At 36.8% G+C, this 22,760-nt stretch overlaps 1 protein-coding gene across 2 annotated transcripts in view; it reads left to right on the top strand.

The window, feature by feature from the left end:
• Window positions 1-21,475, top strand: part of Acer3 (alkaline ceramidase 3) — an 82,535-nt gene extending 61,060 nt beyond the window's left edge. For both annotated transcript variants that reach the window (XM_034516359.2, XM_034516349.2), the window contains 4 exons: window positions 9,051-9,152; window positions 11,581-11,685; window positions 16,802-16,847; window positions 18,149-21,475. In XM_034516359.2, coding sequence (XP_034372250.1) covers window positions 9,051-9,152; window positions 11,581-11,685; window positions 16,802-16,847; window positions 18,149-18,202 — 307 coding nt within the window. In that variant the 3' untranslated portion in view covers window positions 18,203-21,475. The remainder of the gene's footprint in view (window positions 1-9,050; window positions 9,153-11,580; window positions 11,686-16,801; window positions 16,848-18,148) is intronic.
• Window positions 21,476-22,760: the final 1,285 nt, after the last annotated feature.

The following is a 22,760-nucleotide window of genomic DNA, read 5'->3' as shown; positions in this document are numbered from 1 at the left end:
TCTCATAACTGCAGAAATGTTTTCAGAGTGGCTCTACCATTTTTGCCTGTAATGTATGAGTTATTGTATTTCTCTGCATCCTCACTAGCAACTTTTATTCCAACTATTAAGAAAGTACATACTAATATCTTATACTTTTAATTTGCATCTTCCTAATGGTTAATGATATTGAATGTATCTTCATATGTTCTTTCTTTTGCCATTACTATGGTCTCTTTAGTGAAATATCTATCATGTCTTTGCTCATTTTTTCTTGTATTTACAAGAATTAACAAGGATATTTTCTTACTTTTAAAAATTTTAAGTGGCGCACACCTTTAATCCCAGCCCTTGGGAGGCAGAGGCAGGCGGATTTCTGAGTTCGAGGCCAGCCTGGTCTACAGAGTGAGTTCCAGGACAGCCCAGGCTATACAGAGAAAACCTGTCTCAAAAAAACCAAAAAAAAAAAAAAAAATTTAAGATTTTATCTTTTTGGTTGAATATGTAGTTTACAAATATTTCCCACAATCCAACTTTGTCTTTGATATTCTTTTCAGAATCTTTTTAGCAAACAAAAATTCTTACTTTTCAAGTCATTTTCAGTTTTTATTTCATATATATTTATTTATTTCATATAATGTTTGTTTTGAGATGGGTTTTTACTATGTAGCCTTGGCTGTCCTGGAACTCACTATGTACACCAGCCTAGTCTCAGACTCATGGAGATCTACCTGCCACTGTCTCCTAAGTGCTGGGATTAAAGGCATATGCTATGCACCCAGCCTGGCCCTGCTTTAAGAGTTCCAATCCAGCATATTTGTAGTGCTTGTGCTCTGTATTCTGTTTGCTCTCAGTGTACATTTACAGCCTGCTAATGTCTAGTGTTGGCAGTTTCTAGTGCAGTCCAGAAACCTAACCTTCTTTTTTGCCTGTGTTAGTTTTCTGGAGTTGTCTACCAAAGTTCTGAAAGCTGAGTGACTTGTGTATAGAGGCTGAAGTACAAATGCAGGTGTCTTCCTTCCATTCCACTCTTCCTGTCTTCTGGTGGTTTGTTGCCAGTTCTGGCTTTACTTACTTTGCAGTTTCTGCCTTTGCTGTCATATGGTTTTTTCCCTATGTCTTCAGATGGCCATATTCTTGTAAGGACATTAGCCTTCTTGAAATGTGGACCTGTTCTTGTATAATCTCATTTAAAATATCAGCAGTGATCCTAGTTAGAAGTCACATTCTGAAGTACTAAAGAATTCAATGGATTTTGGGGATGGAGGAGAGAATAATTCAAATAATTCATGTATAGTGTCTTTATCTTGCTCCATTTAAAATATAATTATATGAAACATTTTCTCTATATAAATTTAGAACCACATCAGGTAACATTAAGATTTTTGCCTCAGTTGTAGTACATGTTTTTTTAAAACACACACACACACACACACACACACACACACACACACACACAAGGAAAATGTATTTTCTGGCTTTGTTGTTTGAGACAAGACATGTACCCAAGCTAGCCCTGAACTTGTGATCCTTCTGCCTTTACTTCCTGGATGGAAGTCTGGGATCTCTGTTTGCTAGGCCTGGGGAAGGAACTACATTTCTACGTGTGTGTGTGTGTGTGTGTGATGTCTGACTATAGCAGTTGATTATTATCTTACATTTTCTGTCTTGCTAGGCTGGCCCTTTTCATGATTCATTGGCTGGAGAAAGTGGGTTTTGTTTGCACCTTTTCTGTCTGTGCCCAGACTTCAGTTACTGGCTTGTTCCATTCCAACTCTGAGTCTACTAGCTCAAAAGAATGCATATGGTACCAGCAGTGGTGACACACAGCCATCAGGAGGCAGAGGCAGGTAGATCTCTGAGTTCAAGGCCAGCCTGGTCTACAGAGGGAGTTCCAGGACAGCCAGGGCTACACAGAGAAAGCCTGTCTCCAAAAACCATGAAAAAAAAAAAAAAAAAAAAAACAAAGGATGTATGTGGTAGATAAACCTGAAGAGCCCTGTGCTAAGTGAAATAAGCCAGGTTTACATAGAAATACCACTTGAGCTTGTAAGATGGCTTAGTAGATAAAAGGTGCATGCGACCAAGACTGACATTCTGAGTTCCATCACGGGGCCTACATGGTAGCAGGAGAGAATTTACTCCCATGAGTTCCCCTTCATGTGGGCCTCATTGTACGTGTATGTACACATTACACTAAATAAATAAATGTAATTTTAAAAGACAGTTTTTAAAAAGAAAAAAAGGAATGTTAACTATACCACACAATCTCTCTTACATGTAAAAAGTGAAAATGCTGAACTTTTCTTAGTGTGCATGGTGGTTATCAGAGACTGGTGTAGGGCAGGGAGACAATGAAGAAATGTTGGTAGAAGAGTACCAAGTATCAGACTGGAGGAATAAGTTTTCATGATCTATTGCACAACAGTTTATGATGGTAATGTGCATTTCAAAATAGTTAAGAGAATAAATGTCAAATGTGATACCACAGAAAAATGACAAATGAGATAATAATTAGCTTGATTTAATCATTCCACATTATATACATAGAACATAAGCATGTATCCTATAAGTATATATAATCATAATTTGTGTTTTGTAATTTGTCAATTAAAATAATATTAATTTAAAAAGAAAGCATAGGAAACTTACCACTATCATTTTTCAGGTCTCATGGTCCCTATTTCCTTTGTTCCACCTTTCAAATTCTTCTAATGTCTGTTTAATATTATATATAACACATGGGATTCTGTGGAATTTAGTGGAAAGAATAGGAAAAAATCAGTTTACTCCATCTTTCAGAAGCACAAACTCCCACTTTATTTTGTTTTCAATATGAGCACTTTAGGGAGATGTAAAGAAACGTAAAACACATTTATCAACTTAACTTCAGTCTGATAGGATATAGGTATGCTGGGAAACACAAATATCTTTTAAAATGGGCCAGTGAGTTGGCTCAGTATGCAAAGGCACTTCCCTCCCAGCCCGATGGTCTAAGTTTAATGCCTAGGACCCACATGTCAAATCTTAATTTTAACATTTAAAAGGAAAGAACCAACCCTCAAAAGCAACATGCCAAGGTACCAACAAAACACACACAGATACACAGATACCTGCCCTCTCATATAATAAAAAGATTTTAAAGTATTTACTATTGACAGTTTTTATGAAATAAAATTATCTTTTATCTGTTTAGTGATCATTTAATTTAGTGTTGTACATTTTCTCTTTATCTGACCCTGACTATTGTAAGGTTGTTATTCTTGTTGTTTCAAGACAGGGTTTCTCTGTGTACCCCTGGCTGTCCTGGAACTCAGTCTGTAGATCAGGCTATCCTCAAACTCAGATATCTGCCTGCCTCTGCCTCCCAAGTTCTGGGACTAAAGATGTGCGCCACCACAGCCTGGCTCATTGTGAGCTAACTTGATAATTTCTAGAACTCAGGAACATGCTTCTATGTAAAGGTTCTTCATATCAAATAGAAATTTTTAAATTTTTGTTTTAAATTGTGACTGAGATCTTAAAATTCCTCTGTAACAAAACACCTAGAAATTCTGAATTGAACACAAACTCTAAATACTACTAGCTAGCTTAAAAAGATAAAAGAAGAACTTCAAAAATCTAAAGAAGCTGTAAAGGTGAATGAATGTTTATATGATAGTTAGTGTGAAGGAACTGGAAAATACCAGCACACTAACATCTTTAGTTTCAATCTCCTCAGGATAAACAGAAAATCAAAGTTTTTAATTTAGGGCCTGAAGATTGCTCAGTGAATAAAGGCACTTGCTGCCAAACCTGATGACCTGAATTCAATCCCAGGACCCACATGGTAAACGAGAGAACAAAATCTTGTGAATTGGCTCTGACCTCCACATGTATACCATGGCATTCATGCATATGTACACTTGTGTACATTCACACACAAAATAAATATATGTAGAATAATTTTTAAAAACCTGGATAATTGGGACTGTTTTTCCCATCACCATTTTTACAAGGATTTTGTTCTCTCTAAAGAAAGTTTTCCAACCTAGAATTCTATAGTTAATTATACTATCAACAAAATAAGGAGAAATGTTTTCCTATATTAAAGTTTTCAAAAGAAGTTTAAATTCAATAAACTATTGGTGAGGAATACCCTTCTATTAGAAAATTTGTTTCACCAAAAAGAGAACAATACAAAAAGGAAGAAGGCATAGAATTGAAAACAGAGACTAACCCAGGAGAGAGGTGAAGGCATTCCTTAGGGAAGGAGAAGAGAAAGGATTTCTTAGATAAAAGCTTTCCACCATGAAGGCTAATCACATCAGACACAGATATTTCGAGAACTCTATGTATTTTATTCCCATGTCCTGTGCTGGATAGGTAGTGTATCTCCAGAATCTTGTCTGTACTGAGCATGAATGGACCATGTGTTGATGAAGTTCTTGCTCTCTCCTTCGTGCCCTGCTACCTGGATAACCAAAGACATTCATTTCACCCTACTGAAGAATTTTTCTTTGTACTTCTTCTGAGAACTGAAGATTTGCCATGGTAAGTTTAGAAAATCATCATTAAGCCAAGGATGGTAGCACATACCTGTAAATGCAGCACTTGGTAGGCAGAGACAGGAGGATCTGGAATTCAAGATCCTCATCCACTGAGAGTTCCAGGGCTACCCTTAGCTACATGGCTGCTCCTGCCTCAAAAAACCCAAAATACAGATAAATACATAAAAATAAATTACTATTTACATGCAGATATTTACAGTAAAACAATAAAAATTTTTGAAAATCTGATATTACTCTCTGCCATATTTTAAAAGTAAAAGATTAAAAACTGTATACCTGTAGATTTACATAAAATATCCTATAAAATTCAGCACATGTTTGCAATCTAAAAACAGAAGACCTTACTAATCAATAGTAAGAAGGAACTTTCTTAGGCTATAAATTCTGTGGCATATAAAATACCTAAAATGTGTGTTTTTACAAAGTCTTGTAGTATCTAGAATAAAATAAGATTATTATATTATTGCCATTTTACTCAGTATTATGCTGATGGAAGTCCTGTCCAACATGGTGCTTGAATACAAGTATGCACCAAAAAAACCAACCAAACAAAAACATAACCACAAACATGTACCTAAAAGACTAGTTAAAAACTAGTAGAAGTGAGTGAAAAATTTCAATTATAGGTGTTTAATTAGGATTCCAAATAAAATTTGTTTTTTAAAGATTCACTTTATTTTTATTTATGTGTACACGTGTGTATGTGTATATTAGTGTAGGTACCCTTGAATGCTAGAAAAGGTATTAGATTCCCCTGAAGCTAGAGCTGAAGGTAGTTTTTTAGCCACTGGATATGAGTGGTGGGAATCAAACATGGGTTCTCTGAAAGAACACCAGGCACTCTTAACCACTGGACCATCTTTCTAGCCTGAGTTGGTTGGGAAATCATTTCTCTATCTTAATGGGAATGAATGGAAAGTGAAAATTTTAATATACAATTTACAACATCATGAAATATTTAAGGTAGAAGTGACAAATGTGTGCCTGTTTACTGCTCTAGAGGTGATGTGACTAGGGAGAATGGAGCTACACAAAGAAACCCTGTCTTGAACAAAACAATAAAAGGAAGATATAAAGAGAGTTCTAGACCAACTTGGACTATATTATGAAACTTTGTCTCAAAACAAACAAATAAACCAGGCCAGACACACACCAGGCATGCACAGGCCCTGTGTTCTACACCATAAGAACTCTTGCTGCTCTTCCAGAGGACCCAGGTTTAAGTCCCATCACCCACATATTGGTTCACAATTCCCTGTAACTCCAGTTCCAGGGGATCTGATGTCTTTTTTTCTGGACTCTGCTAGCACCAGGAACATACATGGTCCATAGGCATACATGTAGGCAAAACATCCATAAACATAAAATAAAAGAATTCTTTTAAAAAACAGAGAACTTGATTCTGATGTTTACATAGGACACAAAAGACCAGGAGTAGATGAAATGGTTTTTAAAGAGAAGAACAGCCTAGGGGCCTGGAGCTATGGTGTGGTACAGTATGTGCTTTGCATGCACGACCCTGTGTTCAGCACCAAAAAGAGAGGGTGGGAGAGAACTTAAGAACTTGATATATTCTACTACTCCAGTCAAGGTGGTGGTGTACTATAGCTGGTAAGGGTAGAATATAAACATCTAAAGTAGACTAGCATACCACACTGGCCTGATCTTCAATAAAAATGTGCGAAGGTAACTTAATAGAAAAAATTGTCTTTTCAACTAGTTGTACTAATTCTTTTTGAAGCAGAATTCCTCTTAGTGTGTAGCCCAAACTGACCTCCAATTTATGAACCTTCTGCCTCAGCCTCCCAGGTACGGAGGTTACAGGTGTGGGCCACCATGCCTAATCTTGTGAGTGAAGATAGCCTTCAACCACATACCTGCTATGATATGTGCCTGCTATGGAAGCATAGATGCCTATCTACCCCTGAACTGTGTTATCAGCCCATTATAAAAATATAGCAGAGGTGAGTCATGTCTTTAAATGTAAAAGCTAAAATTATTAAATTCTAGTAGAAGTCTTTGTAAATTTTAATTAGGCAAAGATTTATTAGGACACAATAAAGAAAAACAATAAGTTCAAAGTTTGAAGCTAATTAAAATTAACAAACTTTTGTGAGAGTAGGTGGCATGAATAAGAAACCAAGCAGGAGGATAACTTGAGCCTATAGTTTAAGGCCATCCTAGGCAATTGGAGCAAGAACTTAGCTTGAAAAAAAAAGTACAAACTTGGTTCTTAGAGACTTGTTCAAAAAACAAAAGGCAAGTCACAGACTTGGAGAGAATATCTCCAAAATATATATGCAACAGAAGACTCACACCAGAATTTATAAAGAATTATTACAGCAATAAATATTGAGGAAGATAGCAGATAATTAAACAGAACAATGCCCCTTACTAATTTGGGGGAAAGTACATAAAAACCACAATGAGATACCACTGCACTACTAGAGATATAACTGAAATGAAAGGGGACTGACACACCAGGTGTATATGGATTCAGAACAACTGGAACCACTTGTACATGGCTGTTAGAAATGTAAATTAGTACCACCACCTACCCCCAATGTCTGAGGGATTGTCCAGTAGGCTACTACTTGTCTATCATGTTAAGGTCCCTAGTTTTATTCCAGGACCAAAAAAGAAAGAGAACAGAAGGATAAGAGAAGAGAAAGGGGGATAATGCTTGAATAGTGTCTTGAAAAGCTAAACATTCATCTCATACAACCAAGCCATTCCTTCCCCACCTACTTATCAAAGAGAAATGAGAGTATATTTCAACACATGGTCTCAATTAGGAATGTCCATAGATGCTTTATTTGTAATACTCATTAACTAGAAACAAAACCTCTATCAACATTTAGACATCCAAACAAGGTGTCTTATATCCAAGCTGTGGAGGATTAGTAATAAAAGAATTGATGTATTTATATAAATGACAGAATGGATGAATCAATACCAAATGAAAGAAGTCATAAAATAAGAGGAGCACAGAGTATGATTCCATCCTCAGTCTCAGTATCCAACTCCCTCATTGTCTTCTTCTCCCCTCTCTTCCTCTTACTTTCTGAGATAATGGATATGCTATTTTTAATCACAGTAGTAGTTGCATGCACCTTCTGCTCATCTGCTTTTGTCTTGAAACATGCTCTCTCTCCATAGCCCAGGGTGGCCTCCCACTACAGCATCTTTCTGAGTCAGCCTCCCAAGTCTGAAATTAGAGTTGTAAATCACTAAGCCTGAGTTTATATGTACATTTTTAGAAATTTATTTTATCCTTAATTGTGTTTATGTGGGTGTGTCTGTGTGGTGAGTAGGGACAAGTGACAGTATCTTCAGAGGCCAGAAGAGGGAGTGGAACCCCGATGTTGAAATCACAGGCAGTTGTGAGCTGCCTAGCATGTGTACTGGGAACCAAACTCTATGTGTGCTCTTAACATTGAGCCTTTCTCTAGCCCCTGTATGTACTTTATAAATATGTATGTTCTAAACCAGGTATGTATATGGCTTATAACCCTAGTACATTGGAGGCAGAGTCAGGAGGATAGTTAAAAGTTCAAGGTCAGCTTAATCAGCCTAGTTGCAGGCCAGCCAAGGCTACTTAGCAAGACCCTGTCTCAAAAACCAAATAAATAAGTTGACTTTATTAAAACTATAAAAAGTGATTAAGCTGCTGTTAATATATTTTAAGCAATTCACTACACTTTAACTTCCTTAACAGTGAAGTGAAAAGAATACTTGCATCATAGGTGTATTTACAGAATTGACAGAGAGATTCCCCACCTAAACATCTCTTTATCATTTCCAAATTCCTTTACTTTTCTTCAAAACACTTATAACCAATACTGTTGTCATTTCCTGCCCCAACCATACTAGAAGTTTCCTGAGAGCAGGGCTTTCTTATTGACTACTTCCCACTGAAAGGCTTAGAACAATGCCTGACACATTAAGAACTTAGTATGTTCTGTAGTGTGTGTGTGTGTGTGTGTGTGTGTGTGAGAGAGAGAGAGAGAGAGAGAGAGAGAGAGAGAGAGAGAGAGAGAGTTAGTTCAGTACCTGGCAGGAAATGTGATTCAACCTATGTTAATTCTAAACCCATCTTCCCCCTATCTCTTCCATGCCATTGAAAAATTGTTGGGCAAGTATATTGGATTATCTCCTTCATGTACTTAACAATCTTGATGGACCATTTTCTCTCAGTACCTTTAAATAGTTAAGTGTTCAGCAAATATCCAGCCACAGTGGTAAACTGCTATAGTCCCAGCTCCTTGGGAGGCTGAGGCAAGAGGAGTGTGGGAGTCCTGATATTCGAGACCAGCCTGAGGAATGGCCTAGCAAGACACACTTCAAAAAGTCTTTTTAAAGTATGTAACACATGGTTGTCAAAGGTGTTACATTAATAAATGGGTTTGCTCTTAGTCTCCTGAGGACTTCACTTGCTCATAAATGTGATGACTTCTAGCTCTCATCTCTGATCACGATATGACTTGAAGATTTGTCACGTTGTTTTTCTTTTTCCCACAGGGTTTATCCATGGCTTAGAGGACTAGGTTATACGTCCTTGACTATCTTTTTATTAGGGTTTTTATTGTGGAATGTAGATAACATCTTTTGTGATTCACTGAGGTAAGATATATTTTCATTCCTAGAAAATAAATTTGGAACCATTATATTAAACAGAGACTTTAGTAGGCATGTAGAAACAACAATGTCCCAAAATAAAATTTTACCAATGCTGACACTGTATAACACAGTAAAATTAAACTATGGGAATACCAATTTAAATTGCCTGAAAGTTTAAACCTCAGAATATTTTATAATCTTGAGTTATTTTGTATGTGTGCATCACAAAACTATACGGTTAATCACAGATTTACTATATCTTTGAAAACTACCTAATCAAGCTAGCGTGGTAGCACATACCTTTAATCCCAGCACTTGGGAGGTAGAGGCAGGCAGATCTCTGTGAGTTTGAGGCCAGCTTGGTCTACAAAATGAGTTCCTGGACAGCCAAGGATATTACACAGAGAAACCCTGTCTCTAAAAAACAAAAACAAACAAACAAAACAAAAAAGCAAATTACTTAGTTTGCTTCATCAAGTAAACAAGAATGATTTGTAATTGGCATTTAAAATGCATGTAAAACTTTAGAAGAAATGTGTTAATCAGTAGCATTTAGACTATTTGGAAACTTAGAAGTTGAATGACTTGGTCTCTACAGTAAATAAATTACAGGAAGGAAAAAAGAGAGAGGTATAACCCAAGATTAAAAGACTTAAGAGATATATTATGGGAGCTAAGGATATAGCTCATATGGTGAGTGCTTGTCTGGTATGTATGAGATCCTGGGTTCGATCTCCACCACCAAAAAACAAAACCAAGGAGTGTAGGGAAGCCATTGGTTTACAGTGTTAACCAAGGAGTGTAGGGAAGACACTGGTTTACAGTGTTAACCGAGGAGTGTAGGGAAGCCATTGGATTACAGTGTTATTAGCCTTTTGTGATCTTGATTCACTGTGAAAACATAAACAGAAATGTTGAACTCAATTAATAGTTAACTATTTTATACTAAAGGGTTATTACTAATATTTTACATGTGAAAATAGCATTGTAGCTATGGTTAAAAGAATTTTTCTAGTGACATATACTGAAATATCTAGTGATAAAATATGATACCTAGAATTTTCCTCAGTATAATGTGTGATAGAGACATAGATGAAGGTTCAGATGGCATGGATTTAGCATAATTTATTAATTATTAAAGTTTGGTAATAGATATATTATTATTATGCTTACTTTTGAGGAGAGTGTTTTTGTTGTTTTCTGGGTTTAGTTTTGTATTTTTGAGACAGGGTCCCACATGGACCAGGTTGGCCTTGAGATCACTAAGTAACTAAGAATGATCTTGAATTCCTTATCCTTCTGTCTCCATCTCCCAAGTGTTGAGATTACAAATATATGCCACCACATATAGCTGTTATTTTGCATGCCTTTGCATATGTTTGAAATTTTCTATAATTTCCTGTATTAAAGTTTCATATAAAATGTGAAACTTTAAATGTAGCTAAGTAATTATATACTTTGTTTAGATCTGTGTAGTAAAAAACAGTTGTGTAAGTAAATGTAGACAAGTAAATACATTCCTTGCTTAAACATTAAGATTTTGCTGCATACAGTAGTGCATGCCCATAATCCCAGTACTTTAGGTAGGAGGTTCAGGACTTGACAGTAGCCTGACTACATGAAACCCTAGATGTGGGGTAAAAAGAAGAAAGTACAAGACTAAAATTGGGATTCATGCTTCTGAGTTAGAAATATCCAACATAATGCCTAAGAGAGTGAAGCCTTTATACTGAGAGAATAGTCATCCCCAGGTCTGATCCACTAGCCTACGGTTGGGCCTCTGGTTGGCATTCCACGTTGGTATTCTTCTTTAATAAATTATTAGTATGATATATACTTCTTTAATCAAAAGATTTGAGACCCATTTGAACTACTAGGTATCAACCTGGAAAACTAAATTAATCAAGCTTTTTTTTTTTTAAAGTTTCTACCATATATAGCTTTTCTAATGACTGCTTCCTCAAAGAAACACTTAGATATGAGACCATAGATATTATAGGAATTCATAGACTGTATAGTGGTATACTGAGATGAAAGGAAGTGCATATGTATTCTTTCCTGAGCAGATACTAACTGGACTAGGGTTTCTCAAAGTGTGTTTCAGAAAATTCCAGAGTATGAATAAGTATTACCTAAAAAACAATTTCCATGGATTAGTGGGTACCCAGAGCAAAATGATAGATTCTATGATAAGACTTTTCAAAACCTTTAATTAATTAATATTCATTTAAATTAATAAGATGTCAATAAATTATTTATATTGATTTGAGTCATTTCTTCATAAAATTCCTGGAAATATTGTTTGTTCCACAATATACTTTTAGAAAACAATACAGTAAAATAATTGCCATATTTTAGAATATTTCAAAATGTAATGTTGTCAGCACTAGTATATCTTCATTGTAACATTGTGGTTTCCTCCTCCACACAGGAGCTTTCGAAAGAGAGTGCCCCCTGTCCTAGGTGTTGCAACACAGTTTCATGCATGGTGGCATATTCTAACTGGCCTGGGTTCTTATCTTCACATTCTTTTCAGGTAGGAAATAAAAACTTTTTAACCTAATATTGGAAGAATTTTGCTTTTTTGACTTTACACTTCAAGTAGGAAGGTATAAGTATAAAATGTTGGGGACAGAATCAGGATTTATAGCCCATCATTGCCTTTGCCACTAGGTGACCATAAGAAATCCTTTCTCACATTTATGTCATGTGTAAGGATTCGTGGAGCAGCTGATAATCGGGTATTCTATTATGTATATTCTGAAAGTGGGTGGCTCACAGCTAACAGGTATCCAAGAGACCCAGCTATACCCAAGTCTTGATGAGTGGCAAGAGGGTGTTATGGTGTATGATCTTAGAGTTTTCAATCTGGACTTTCTTAAGTAGGGGTACCCTTCTTCAGAAATAAGTTGGTTATTACCTTATCCCTTTTGTTCCCTTTAAAGAGACTATTTAGGATGAGACACGTACAGCAAAAATGGATATAAGTTCTCACTGGTCACCCACCCAGTCATACCTCCATATCATTCTTTCCCATTTATCAGGACTTATCTTCTTCAAATCATCTACTCATTTATTTGTTTGTTTGATTTAAAAAATATTTTTATTTTCTATGTTTTAGCTGCACATATTTCTGTGTGCCATGTGTGTGCCTAGGCATCAGATCCCTTGGAACTGGAGCTACAGATGATTATAAGCCTCCAGTACTCTTAACTGCTGAGCTATCTTTCCAGAGTCTTCAAAGTGTTTATGACTAGTTATGTTTACTTGTTTTCCTCCCTAGCTCTGGTGTAAGTTCATACAGAACAGGGACTTACCTATTTATTGCCACTTTTCAAATGTGCAGAATGTTGCCCAGCACATAGTCAGTGCCCAGTATATAATTTTGTTTAATGAATGAATGTGTACACGCTGATATCTTCACCAGTGGCACATTTAGCCTGTTGCTATGTCTTATGCCTGGGTAAGAACCTAGCGCAGAAAGAAAAGGAAGTCCTTGGGACAGTTAAAATGGAAATAGGGTATAGCTTGAATGTGTATTAATTACCTGCTTAGAAAGGTTGTATTATGATAACTTAGGAGGGTGTCTTAGTTTTGTGGAGTACTCTGGATGTACACTGGAAATCTCTGGTATGATTGAGCATCTTTGTAAAGACACTATAGACTATATTCTGTAGAGCTATACCAGAAAGTATCACAGGACCTAATGGCTTCAGTTCTATCTTTGAGGTACTAAAGAGCTTCTGGTTTTAATTGGGGAGGAACAAAAGTAGGAACAGGATCAAGAAATATGCATAGGTAAGCAGTCTTTGCCTTATTGATTATTAACTTCTGATGGCTATATAGATCTGAGGGTGGGGGTCTAGTTGTGAATCATTACAAGTTGTTGTTTATAGATAAGACCTATTGATTGGAAATGTTCCTGGGATCTAGGAGAGAATGACTGAGGGAAAAGAAAATCAGAAAAGACTGTGCTGACAAAAAATTTTTGTAACCTACTTTAATAAGCATTCAACCTCTCCTCTTGCCACTACCTACCAGAGGTAGTGGAAGGGAAACGTTATTAGGATAAGGGGAAGTGGACCTGTTTACCAATAGTTCTTTGGTGGCAAGCTTGATCTTCTTTGTCAGCAGTTCAGTCCAGTAGCAAACACTAATACAAATTAGCAGCTTCAGTCCAGTCCTCGAGGCAGGCAGACACCACACACAAACCAGCAGCTGCTGTCCAGTCCTGAAGAAACTGGAAGGATCACCGACTTGCCTGAGGCGAAGCCACAGAAGCTGCCAGAACCTCACAAGCAGTTCTTGGGCTAGTTTCTTTCAATGATGGCATTACCACAAGCTAAGCTCAACAGCTCTATGTAAGGCGAACCAATACATGCATGCTGTTAGCAAAGAGTAGTGAGGTGCTCAGTGCTCACTGTTCCTCTCCCACTGTCTGTGAGGTCATATTTATACTCCTTCATCATGCATCCTTTCATGTGGCTGCTATAGCAAAACATCCTTTCACCTGTGTCTGCTTCAGAAAAACATTCTTTCACGTGTCCGCTTCAGCAAGACATCCTTTCACCCGTGTGCCCCAGCAAAACATCATTTGACATAACGGACTTTCCAAACAAACCAGAAGTTTCCACTTCAGGACAGATGGACTTAGTTAAGCATTTAGGTTTAAGGCAAGTGACTGAAGGCTTCTAGGTACCTGACTGTCTAGAACTGGATGCTATAAAAAGATGGCCATTGGTAATGTAAAATCTTGACAATAACTTAGTTTCTCTTACCTTAATTTTTTCAGCCTTGTGTGGTATGGCATTAGCAACATTAAATGAATACTCCTTAAATACTTGGCATGTCTACATGAATTATCTGAGAAAACCTCTGATCCAAAAATTTAAAGTAGCAAAGGATACAGGTTTTACAAAATGAAGGCAGAAGTGCCAGGTTTTTGTTTGGTTTTAGAGTATCCCTGGATCTGTGTAAGCAGAATGAAGAGTCAATGCTTTCACCACTAAAGTCCCTACTGCAGCTCCATCACTCTCATACTATGTAACGATTTTAAGGCAAATTATCCAGAGTTTTACTGGTTTCTGTAAGTTTAGTGGGTAGGAAATTGTGTTTTGGAGGAATCACATTGTCTTGCTTTTTCATGTTTCTTGTGTTTGTGTGTTGTGATTTGACAAGCTGTTACTTTGGATATCTTTCCAGTTTGTTTTTTCCTTGATTTCTGTTTCATTTGGCATTTTTTGTGGAGGTGTTGTTGTTGAGACAGCCTCTTACTGTGGAACACTCGCTGGCCTGGATCTCACCATGAGGCTGGCTGGCCTCAAATTCAGAGATCTGTGTGCTGGAATTAAAGATGTGTGACACCATGACAAGCTGTCTTCTAGTTTTATTCTGGGATTGGATGCTCTTGAGGGCTCAGTTCACTAGTAGCACTGACAGCAGAGAGAACAGACTACTGTAATTACAACAGGATTAAAGTATCTATAAATACAGTTAGCATAGATTAAAACCCAATTCTATATCACTGACCATAGAACAGAAAATGGCAAAAGTAATATAATGTGCTACAAAGTTAAAAAATTGCAAAGGATGAGGTGGAGATGTTCAAAATACATTGTATAAAATTCTCAGAAAATTAATAAAAATTAAAAATTGCTTAAGATTGATGTGAAAATAATGCTGAATGAAATAAAGGAAGGAAACAAAAAAGAAGAAATAAAAGAGAACCAAGGTTAAATAAAAGAACAGAAAAAAAGAAGAGTGAAGAAGACTATTGTGAGGGGAAAGAAAAAACAGTCAAGACAGACTAGAAAGATGGCTCCTATCTCTAAAAGACCTGAAACTCTCTTCTGACTTCTGCACACACATGACACATACAGAGAAACACACATAATACCTCCCAGTTAATTTGTTTTAATTTTTTTTAAAAAATGGGAAAGATTAAGAGATCAGAAAAGAAAAAACAAGCTGAGCACACACTGGCACATATCTGTAGTTTCGGGCCTTGGGAAGTAGGGGCAGGATGATCAGGAGTTTGAGAGTTCAGAGGTCATTGACAGCTGTACATAGTGAGTTTGAGAGCGGCCTTGTTCATATGGTAACCTGTCTCAAAACAACAGCAGCAAGAGGGTTCCTATTTTTCAAATTTAAAAGCAAAATTAGATAAATGTAAGAAAGGAAATTTTGAAATAAAAATATAAAAGCTCTAAAACAAATAAGACAAAGCAAAAGTATATATTATAGTAGAAAAGAAGGAAAAGGGAAATCAGGCAAAAAAGAAAAGGCTACAGGAATGTCGCTCAGTTGATGGACGCTTGCTTAGCATGCACAGAGCCTTGGGTTCCATCCCCAGCACTCAAAAGATAGAAGCAGGATGACCAGAAGTTCAAAGCCATTCTCGTTTATATAGTGAATTGCAGGCTAGCCTGAACTGCATATGACCCTTCCGCAAAATAACAAGAAAAGGGGGGATAGGGAATCTGCTTTTTAAAAATGTATATAGTAAAGTGAAAATATTGCTAAAAATGAAGCAAAAAAAAAAAAAAAAAAAAAAAAAAAGAAGGTGCAGAGGCAGAAAAAACAGGAAAGAAAAACAGAACAAGCTTTGGAAATGTGCTTCTTTCTATATTGTCAAAACTTGGAGAGTCTATGATAGATACAAGGTGCCTACCTTCGCTTGTAGACACTCATCTTTGCTATGGTTTATGCTGGTGAGGAGCTTACATTAGACAAGTGTCTAAGGTTCAGTAGAACTGTCTCCACTTTAGTGGCTTCTTGGTGTACCAAGAGTCTCAGCTAGCCACACTTAGCTTTGTTGTCAGTCCATGGGCTGAGCAGGTTCTCTGGAGACTCCCAGTATTATATCCATGAAGTGGATAGTGTTCCCACTTTGTAGATTATGATAACCTGAAATTCACCAAGTGTCCCAGATTGGCCTTATACTCAAGGCCCCCTGCTTTTCTCTACTAAGTACTGAAATTATAGGCAAAGGCCATCATGCCCAGTGAATGTCAGTCTGGATTGTGCTAAAAAAAACTTTCTGCTAAAAGCAATTGTTTATGTTTTTTGTTGAATAAATACCTAAAAGTACCAGAAATTAACAAGTCCAAAGTGTTACAGCTAGCAGATGTCCAGGTAACATCTAAACTGCCATTTGCTGCAGTTCCAGATTTAGTACGGGAAAGTGTAGTACAGCCATATTCAATGTTATAAACGTAACTAGTAGGTTCTTTTGACCTTTGCATTCTTATTTGAAATACTAGGATAGTAGGCTTTGTATATGTTGTCACAATATTTTGTTACTGTTTAAATATATTTAAGTAGTGCAGTATACATAAAACTACATATGCCATATGTTACAGACAACCTAGTGACTTTCCAGGACTAATTGAGCAATGTTTGCTGTATGCACTACTTTACAGATCTAACTAATCTCACCTCCAGCAGTCACTTTAATGACAGACACTAAAAAATTGTTACCTCTCTGGGTTTCTCACACCTTTATTTAATGAATGCTTACAGCTGCGGTTTTCAAAGATGGAATTGTGATACCAACCACATGAAGCATTATAATGCCATGCTTGGTTTTAAACTATCCTGAAATACAGTCTATGAGTTGATTTGTCTGAGAAGTTTTTCTACTTGTCTTTCAGTTTATATACAAGAACACTTTACCTGAGGTACAGGCCAAAAGTGAAGGTAAGTGTGTTGTAAAGGGAAGGGTGGTGGAGTCTTGAGAAGGTCAGACGGATGCAAGAGACAGCAGAAGGGTGGGGCAGTCGGGGGCAGCACAGACAGCAAATTGGAAATGTCTGTTATCCATTTGCCATCCTGTGATCCTACTATCCTAGTATTTCAAATAAGAATGCGAAGGTCAAAAGAACCTACTAGTTAAACTTGTAATATTGAATATGGCTGTACTACATTTTCCCATACTAAATCTGGAACTGCAGCAAATAGCAGTTTAGATGTTACCTGGACATCTGCTAGCTGTAATGCCTTAGACAAGTCTCTTCTTTAAGCCTGAATTACCTCAACAGAATGGAGCTGTTAAGTACAACATTACAGCATTAATTTTAGAATTGAAGATTAACGGGGTGGAGATATGACTCAGCAGTATAAAGCGTACCCTGCTCCATCAGAGGACCAAGATCCATTCCCAGCACTATGCCCGGTGCCTCACAACCACCTCTAACTCCAGCTCTAGGGGACTCAGTGCCCTCTTCTGACCTCCACAGGCAGGTCATTTACACACACACACACACACACACACCCTCTCTTCTGACCTCCACAGGTACTCCATTTTCTCTCTCTCTCTCTCTCTCTCTCTCTCTCTCTCTTCTGACCTCCACAGGCACTTCATTTACACAAACATATATATACACTCTCACCCTCTCTTCTGACCTCCACAGGTACTCAATTTACACACACACACACCCTCTCTTCTGACCTCCACAGGCACTTCATTTACACACACATACACACACTCTCTCACCCTCTCTTCTGACCTCCACAGGTACTCAATTTACACACACACACACACACACACACACACATACACACATACACACCCTCTCTTCTGACCTCCACAGGCACTTCATTTACACACACATACACACACTCTCTCACCCTCTCTTCTGACCTCCACAAGCACTCCATTTACACACACACACCCTCTCTTCTGACCTCCACAAGCACTCCATTTACATACACACCCATGTGCACACACACTCACACAACAAAAATTTCTTTAAGGTTACAGATGAATGCCACTTCCATGCTTGACAAAGTAGATGCCTAATGTATTTAAATAAATTAAGTGGAAGTAGCTTTTGAGATCTGATGCATGTCAGAAAGGCAGTTGCTATGTTCAGGCTACTAATGCTAACAAGCTTAACATTTGTTACAGCCCAGACCCTTAGGGATTGCTCTCCCTCGATTTTTTTTAAGGTATATAATAATCTCGTTCTATCTCATTTTGTCCTCACTTGTTTCCACAGTTTCTCTTTGGAATCTGGCCAGTGGTCATGTTTGAACCTCAGAGGAAGCACTGATGAATTATTCTACCAAGAAAACAAAAAACGCCTACTGTATGTAGTTCTGCCAAGATGGTCAAGAAATCCCCAAAGACTTGTACAAAGACACCATGCCCATCACAAGAGATGATCAACTCAGACACAGAGAATGGGCAATTGGTCTGTTGGGTGTTTAGCTCCTGGCTTTATCTCGTTTGTCCTGGACCTAAGATGCTTAGAGAGAAACAGAAAGTGTATATTTATATTGTAGAATGGTGGAGAAGTTGGGCTTTTCTTAACAGGTTAACAGTTTGTGCTGATCATTCATGAAAAATTAATAATTTTTCTTTTTTCTATTTTTATAAGAGTTGCATGTTAATTGTACCTTTATTAATTTTTAATTAAATATTGAACAAAGTCATTAAGTACTGGCAAAATCCCATATCCAGATGGTCGACTGTGAGCCAGCACTTAGCCGTGTCAGCTTTGATTAACTTCACAGATGGCTTCCCAGTAGTAAAAAAGAAAAGGTGTGGAATTCTAGGCAGCTCCTTACTATCTGCCTTGGTGCTAGATGGAGTCTTGGAAGCAAACTCCGACCTGCCAGTGAGTGGGCTCTGTTCTCATCACATCCAAGATTTTGTCTTGGGCTCTGTGGCCCGCAGCCAATCAGAGGGGTGGGCCATCCAACACCCCTTCAGAAGCTTTCCCATGGCACCTGTGGAATGTAGCCCTCTCACCAGTTAAAGGCTGTTGTTTTACTTTCTTTGATCTTCAAATTATTATTATTATTGTGTCTAGCAAATTTAACTGGTAATCTGTATGACAACACAGTTTAATTGACTTTATCAGGGGAAGTTGTAAGTTTTTTACTTTTCACATTATGCAGTATGCATAGTGAAGCAGATAGTTCTAATTCGGATTTGAATGTATACAAAATTGAATTGTTTATCACAAACAGTAAATGAAAGATCATATGTTATATCTGTTGATTGTATCCTGAGCTATGGCCTCAAAAGAAAAGTAGGGTTTTTTCTCATGTTAAAATGTTCTCATCTTTTCAGTATTCATTAACTAGCTTTAGCCTGGCTGGGTGGTGCATACCTTTAACCACAGCACTTGAAAAGTATAGATAAGCAGATCTCTGTGAATGTAGGGCCAGCCTAGCCTACGTAGTTCTAGGACAGGCAGGGATACATCGTGAAACTGTCTCAAAACAGAAAAATAGTGTTTGGTTCATTAGGTAGCCTTGGAATATTTATAAAACCAAAAACGTTTCCTTCACCCTCTGGCCTTAGTTTTTTAAAGCCCAAGTACCAGTTTTCTTCCTTTACATCTCAGATGGCCATTAGACAACATACCTTTTATAAAAGCAAGACATGCCAAAACATAAATCTAAGAGAACCTTAGTTGTACTTTGATTATAGGCATGGACCAGAGTCTAGAGCACATCTACTGAGTTTCCCAGTTTCTTGTGTTCAGAAACAAGAACTGGATCAGGGACGCATGGATGGTGATGAAAATAGAGACCTTTTGTTAGGAAGAAAGGAAAATATTCCCCAGAATGAGAGTATGTCTAAGGACTAGGAAAGGTCTAAGGCTGAAAAGCCTTGAACCAAAAGAGTCTCTGCTCTTTATGGAATCTTTGCATAGCCTTCATCTTTTCTGGCAATTAGAGAAGGCAGGGTTTGTTTGTTTTTTAAAGCATGTTGTTTTGTTATGACTAGATCTGTTGGAGAGGTTTCCAGTCTTCCTCTGGGATTGTTTTTTGTTTGTTTGCCTCTAGAATTTTCTATTCTTCTACCTCACTTTACCCTGTCCTCAGAGCTGTGGTTCCAAAAATCTTTTTGAGGAGCTAAAGGATAATAATATATTTTGTATAATTTCCATGTTAATGAGGGATGTAGTCTTTGTCAGAGAGATTGAAGCTCTCTTCCTATGTTATCTGTTAGTTGGAGAGGAGGCTTCAGAGTTTTTGTTTTAGGAGTTGGCTGGAATCTTTGTATCATAATGATAAATTGTACATGATTTTTTAAAAAAAAAAAAAAAGTAAGAATTTGGGCTGGGGGATGGTTTAGCATTTAGGAGCACTAATTGCTCTTGCAGAAGCCTTGAGTCTGATTCTCAGCACCCTCATTGTAGCTCACAATTATCCATAACTGTAGTTTCTAAAGATTTAACAACTTTTCTGACATCTGCTGGCACCAGACATGCACATAGTGCACATATATACATAAGAAAAACATCCATATGCCTAAAATAAATAAATTTTCAAAAAATCATTAATGAAAAATAATATGATTATGTTAACCATTGGCCCCAGAAAGGATCAGAGTCAGGAAAAGCATAGCTATGCTTATGTAAATTATTCTGAATATGGTCCTGTTAAAACAACCATTAAAACTGTTAAAACAACAACAACCAAAACACAACAAAATTCACAAACAAAAAACCCAAACTGATAGTTATGCATTAAGATTATGGCAAAATACAAAAAGGAACAATGTGTAGGGAAAAAAAATCCAGTAGCAAAATAGGTTAAAGAGAAGAAAGTATGGGATTATAACAATTGAGTACTAATAGTGCCAAAAGAAAAAAATGAAAAACCAAAACATAAAGTTATAATTATTGATAGTTACTTTGCCTTTAATAAGTTAAAGCATCCTGTTTGTTGTCTGAAGAGATCCTTTAATTTCTTCAGCCTTTTAATAGCTTGTATTCTAGGTATCCTGTCTTTAAGGTGTTTTTGAGGCTATGGACTTGGGTCTTATGGACACTGGTGCCACTTCCTTAGAATGACCTCTAACAGGTTATATCCTGTCTCCAGACATCTCTTGCCCTTCCTTAGCCAACTGTAATACCCTGTCAGATACAGTATATTGTCTCTGCCCAGGATCTCCAGAGAAATAAGATTTTAGCAATGTGCTAAGTTGTAACCAAAATAAGGAAGACTTTTCCTTTTTGGTAAGACTTAATAGTATGTCCTTTTTATTACAGACAGAGTAAGTATACCCAGTCTATGTTACTGCTTGATGGTATTGTAATTCCTATAATTTTCATTATGGAAAGGAAGTTCAACTTAAAAATCTTTGACAATTATAACCACCATTCTAGATGTACCTCTGCCTTATCAGAAATCTTGCCTCCAGCACTTGTACACTAAAAACACTCCTATAAAAGGAATTAGTTCAACAGAAGAATTCTTAACACGGCATTCAGAGCATTGGATCAATATAAAGCATTTTGATGCTGTTTTATTTTTGTTACCCCGGCTTTAAAAAAAAATGAAATAAAATTTTAATCTTTCACAGATCTGGTTTTGGAAGAATATCTTTACCAAAATTTATATATTCCTTGTAAGATTTAGTAAGTTGATGAAGCTTTTATGTTGTGACACCAAAGAATGCTGTTTGTCTTATTTACCTAAGTAGCATTTTAAGGTCTCATAAGACATAGGAGAGGCAAAAAATATTTTAATAAATTTCAGGCAGTTAAGAGTACCTACATTTATTATAAGGCAGTGTGTACTTGTCAGGCCTTTTATTATATCTGTCAGACATGCATGCTCACTTACGTGGTTTAAAACAGGCATGGCAATGGGGGCCAGTAATAGCTCAGCAAATAGGAACATTCATTGTATTTGCAGAGAACCTGGGTTAAATTCCCAGCACCCAAAGGTGGCTCATGACCATTGTAACTCCAGTTCCAGGGGACCCAGTGCCTTCTTCTGACCTCTGAAGAAACCAGGCATATATATAGTACACACATGTACATGTAGACAAAACATTTAAACAATAAACGTTTTAAAAAATTAAGCATGCTAAGAAAAACACAATAAAGTGGGTTTTTAAAAAAAAATGTATGATGAAATGGCCACAGACTTTTGTCATTTAGTTCTTTCTGAATACAAAATTACAATGTGCTGTCATGAAACAGTTATCATGAGCAGACAGGACACAGTCAGAATAGGCTATACCCAACAAAAGGTACTATACAGTAGAATTAAAACTCTACCTCAGTGAGACAGAAGAAAGGGCTAGTGAGAGGAGAAAGACTCAAGACTGTTAGGTGGACTGGGAAGTTTAGAATGGGATCTCTTTTCTCTTTAGGGTTTATCCTTATATTAGACTGCAGTAGTTCTTTGATAGAGAACAGTCAGGGCAGAAAGCACAGCCTGAGAATGCTTAAGTTTTTATTTTTTTAGAATTCATTTTTAGTTTTTTACATAATCTTTATCCTTGATATAGTTTTAAAACTCAATTAATTATAAAATTATAAATTAAAACTTCAGCTTCTCTTTAGATATTTTAAAATATCAGTTAAAGTAGGCTGTCCATTTGTGATCTTTAATTCTTGTTGCCCAGGTCTTCTAATTTAGTTGGGGGAGGGAAGAGGAATCAAGTATTCCCTATTATGGGAAGCATAAAATCAAATTATCTATAGTTACATTTATTTAATTTTTAAGGATTTGTAAGTTAAAAATTTATACAGTTACCAAACAAAATCATCTGGGGTGCCAAATGACAACTTTTTAAATATTCTTCTGTAAATTAGACACTAGAGGAGTGTCAAAGAGATAAAAGGCTGAATGCTAGCA

This window comes from Arvicanthis niloticus, chromosome 1 (assembly GCF_011762505.2).
Source record: "Arvicanthis niloticus isolate mArvNil1 chromosome 1, mArvNil1.pat.X, whole genome shotgun sequence".
Classification (NCBI taxonomy): domain Eukaryota; kingdom Metazoa; phylum Chordata; class Mammalia; order Rodentia; family Muridae; genus Arvicanthis; species Arvicanthis niloticus.
Note: the sequence above shows the minus strand (reverse complement) of the source record. Positions and strands in the feature narration are given on the sequence as shown.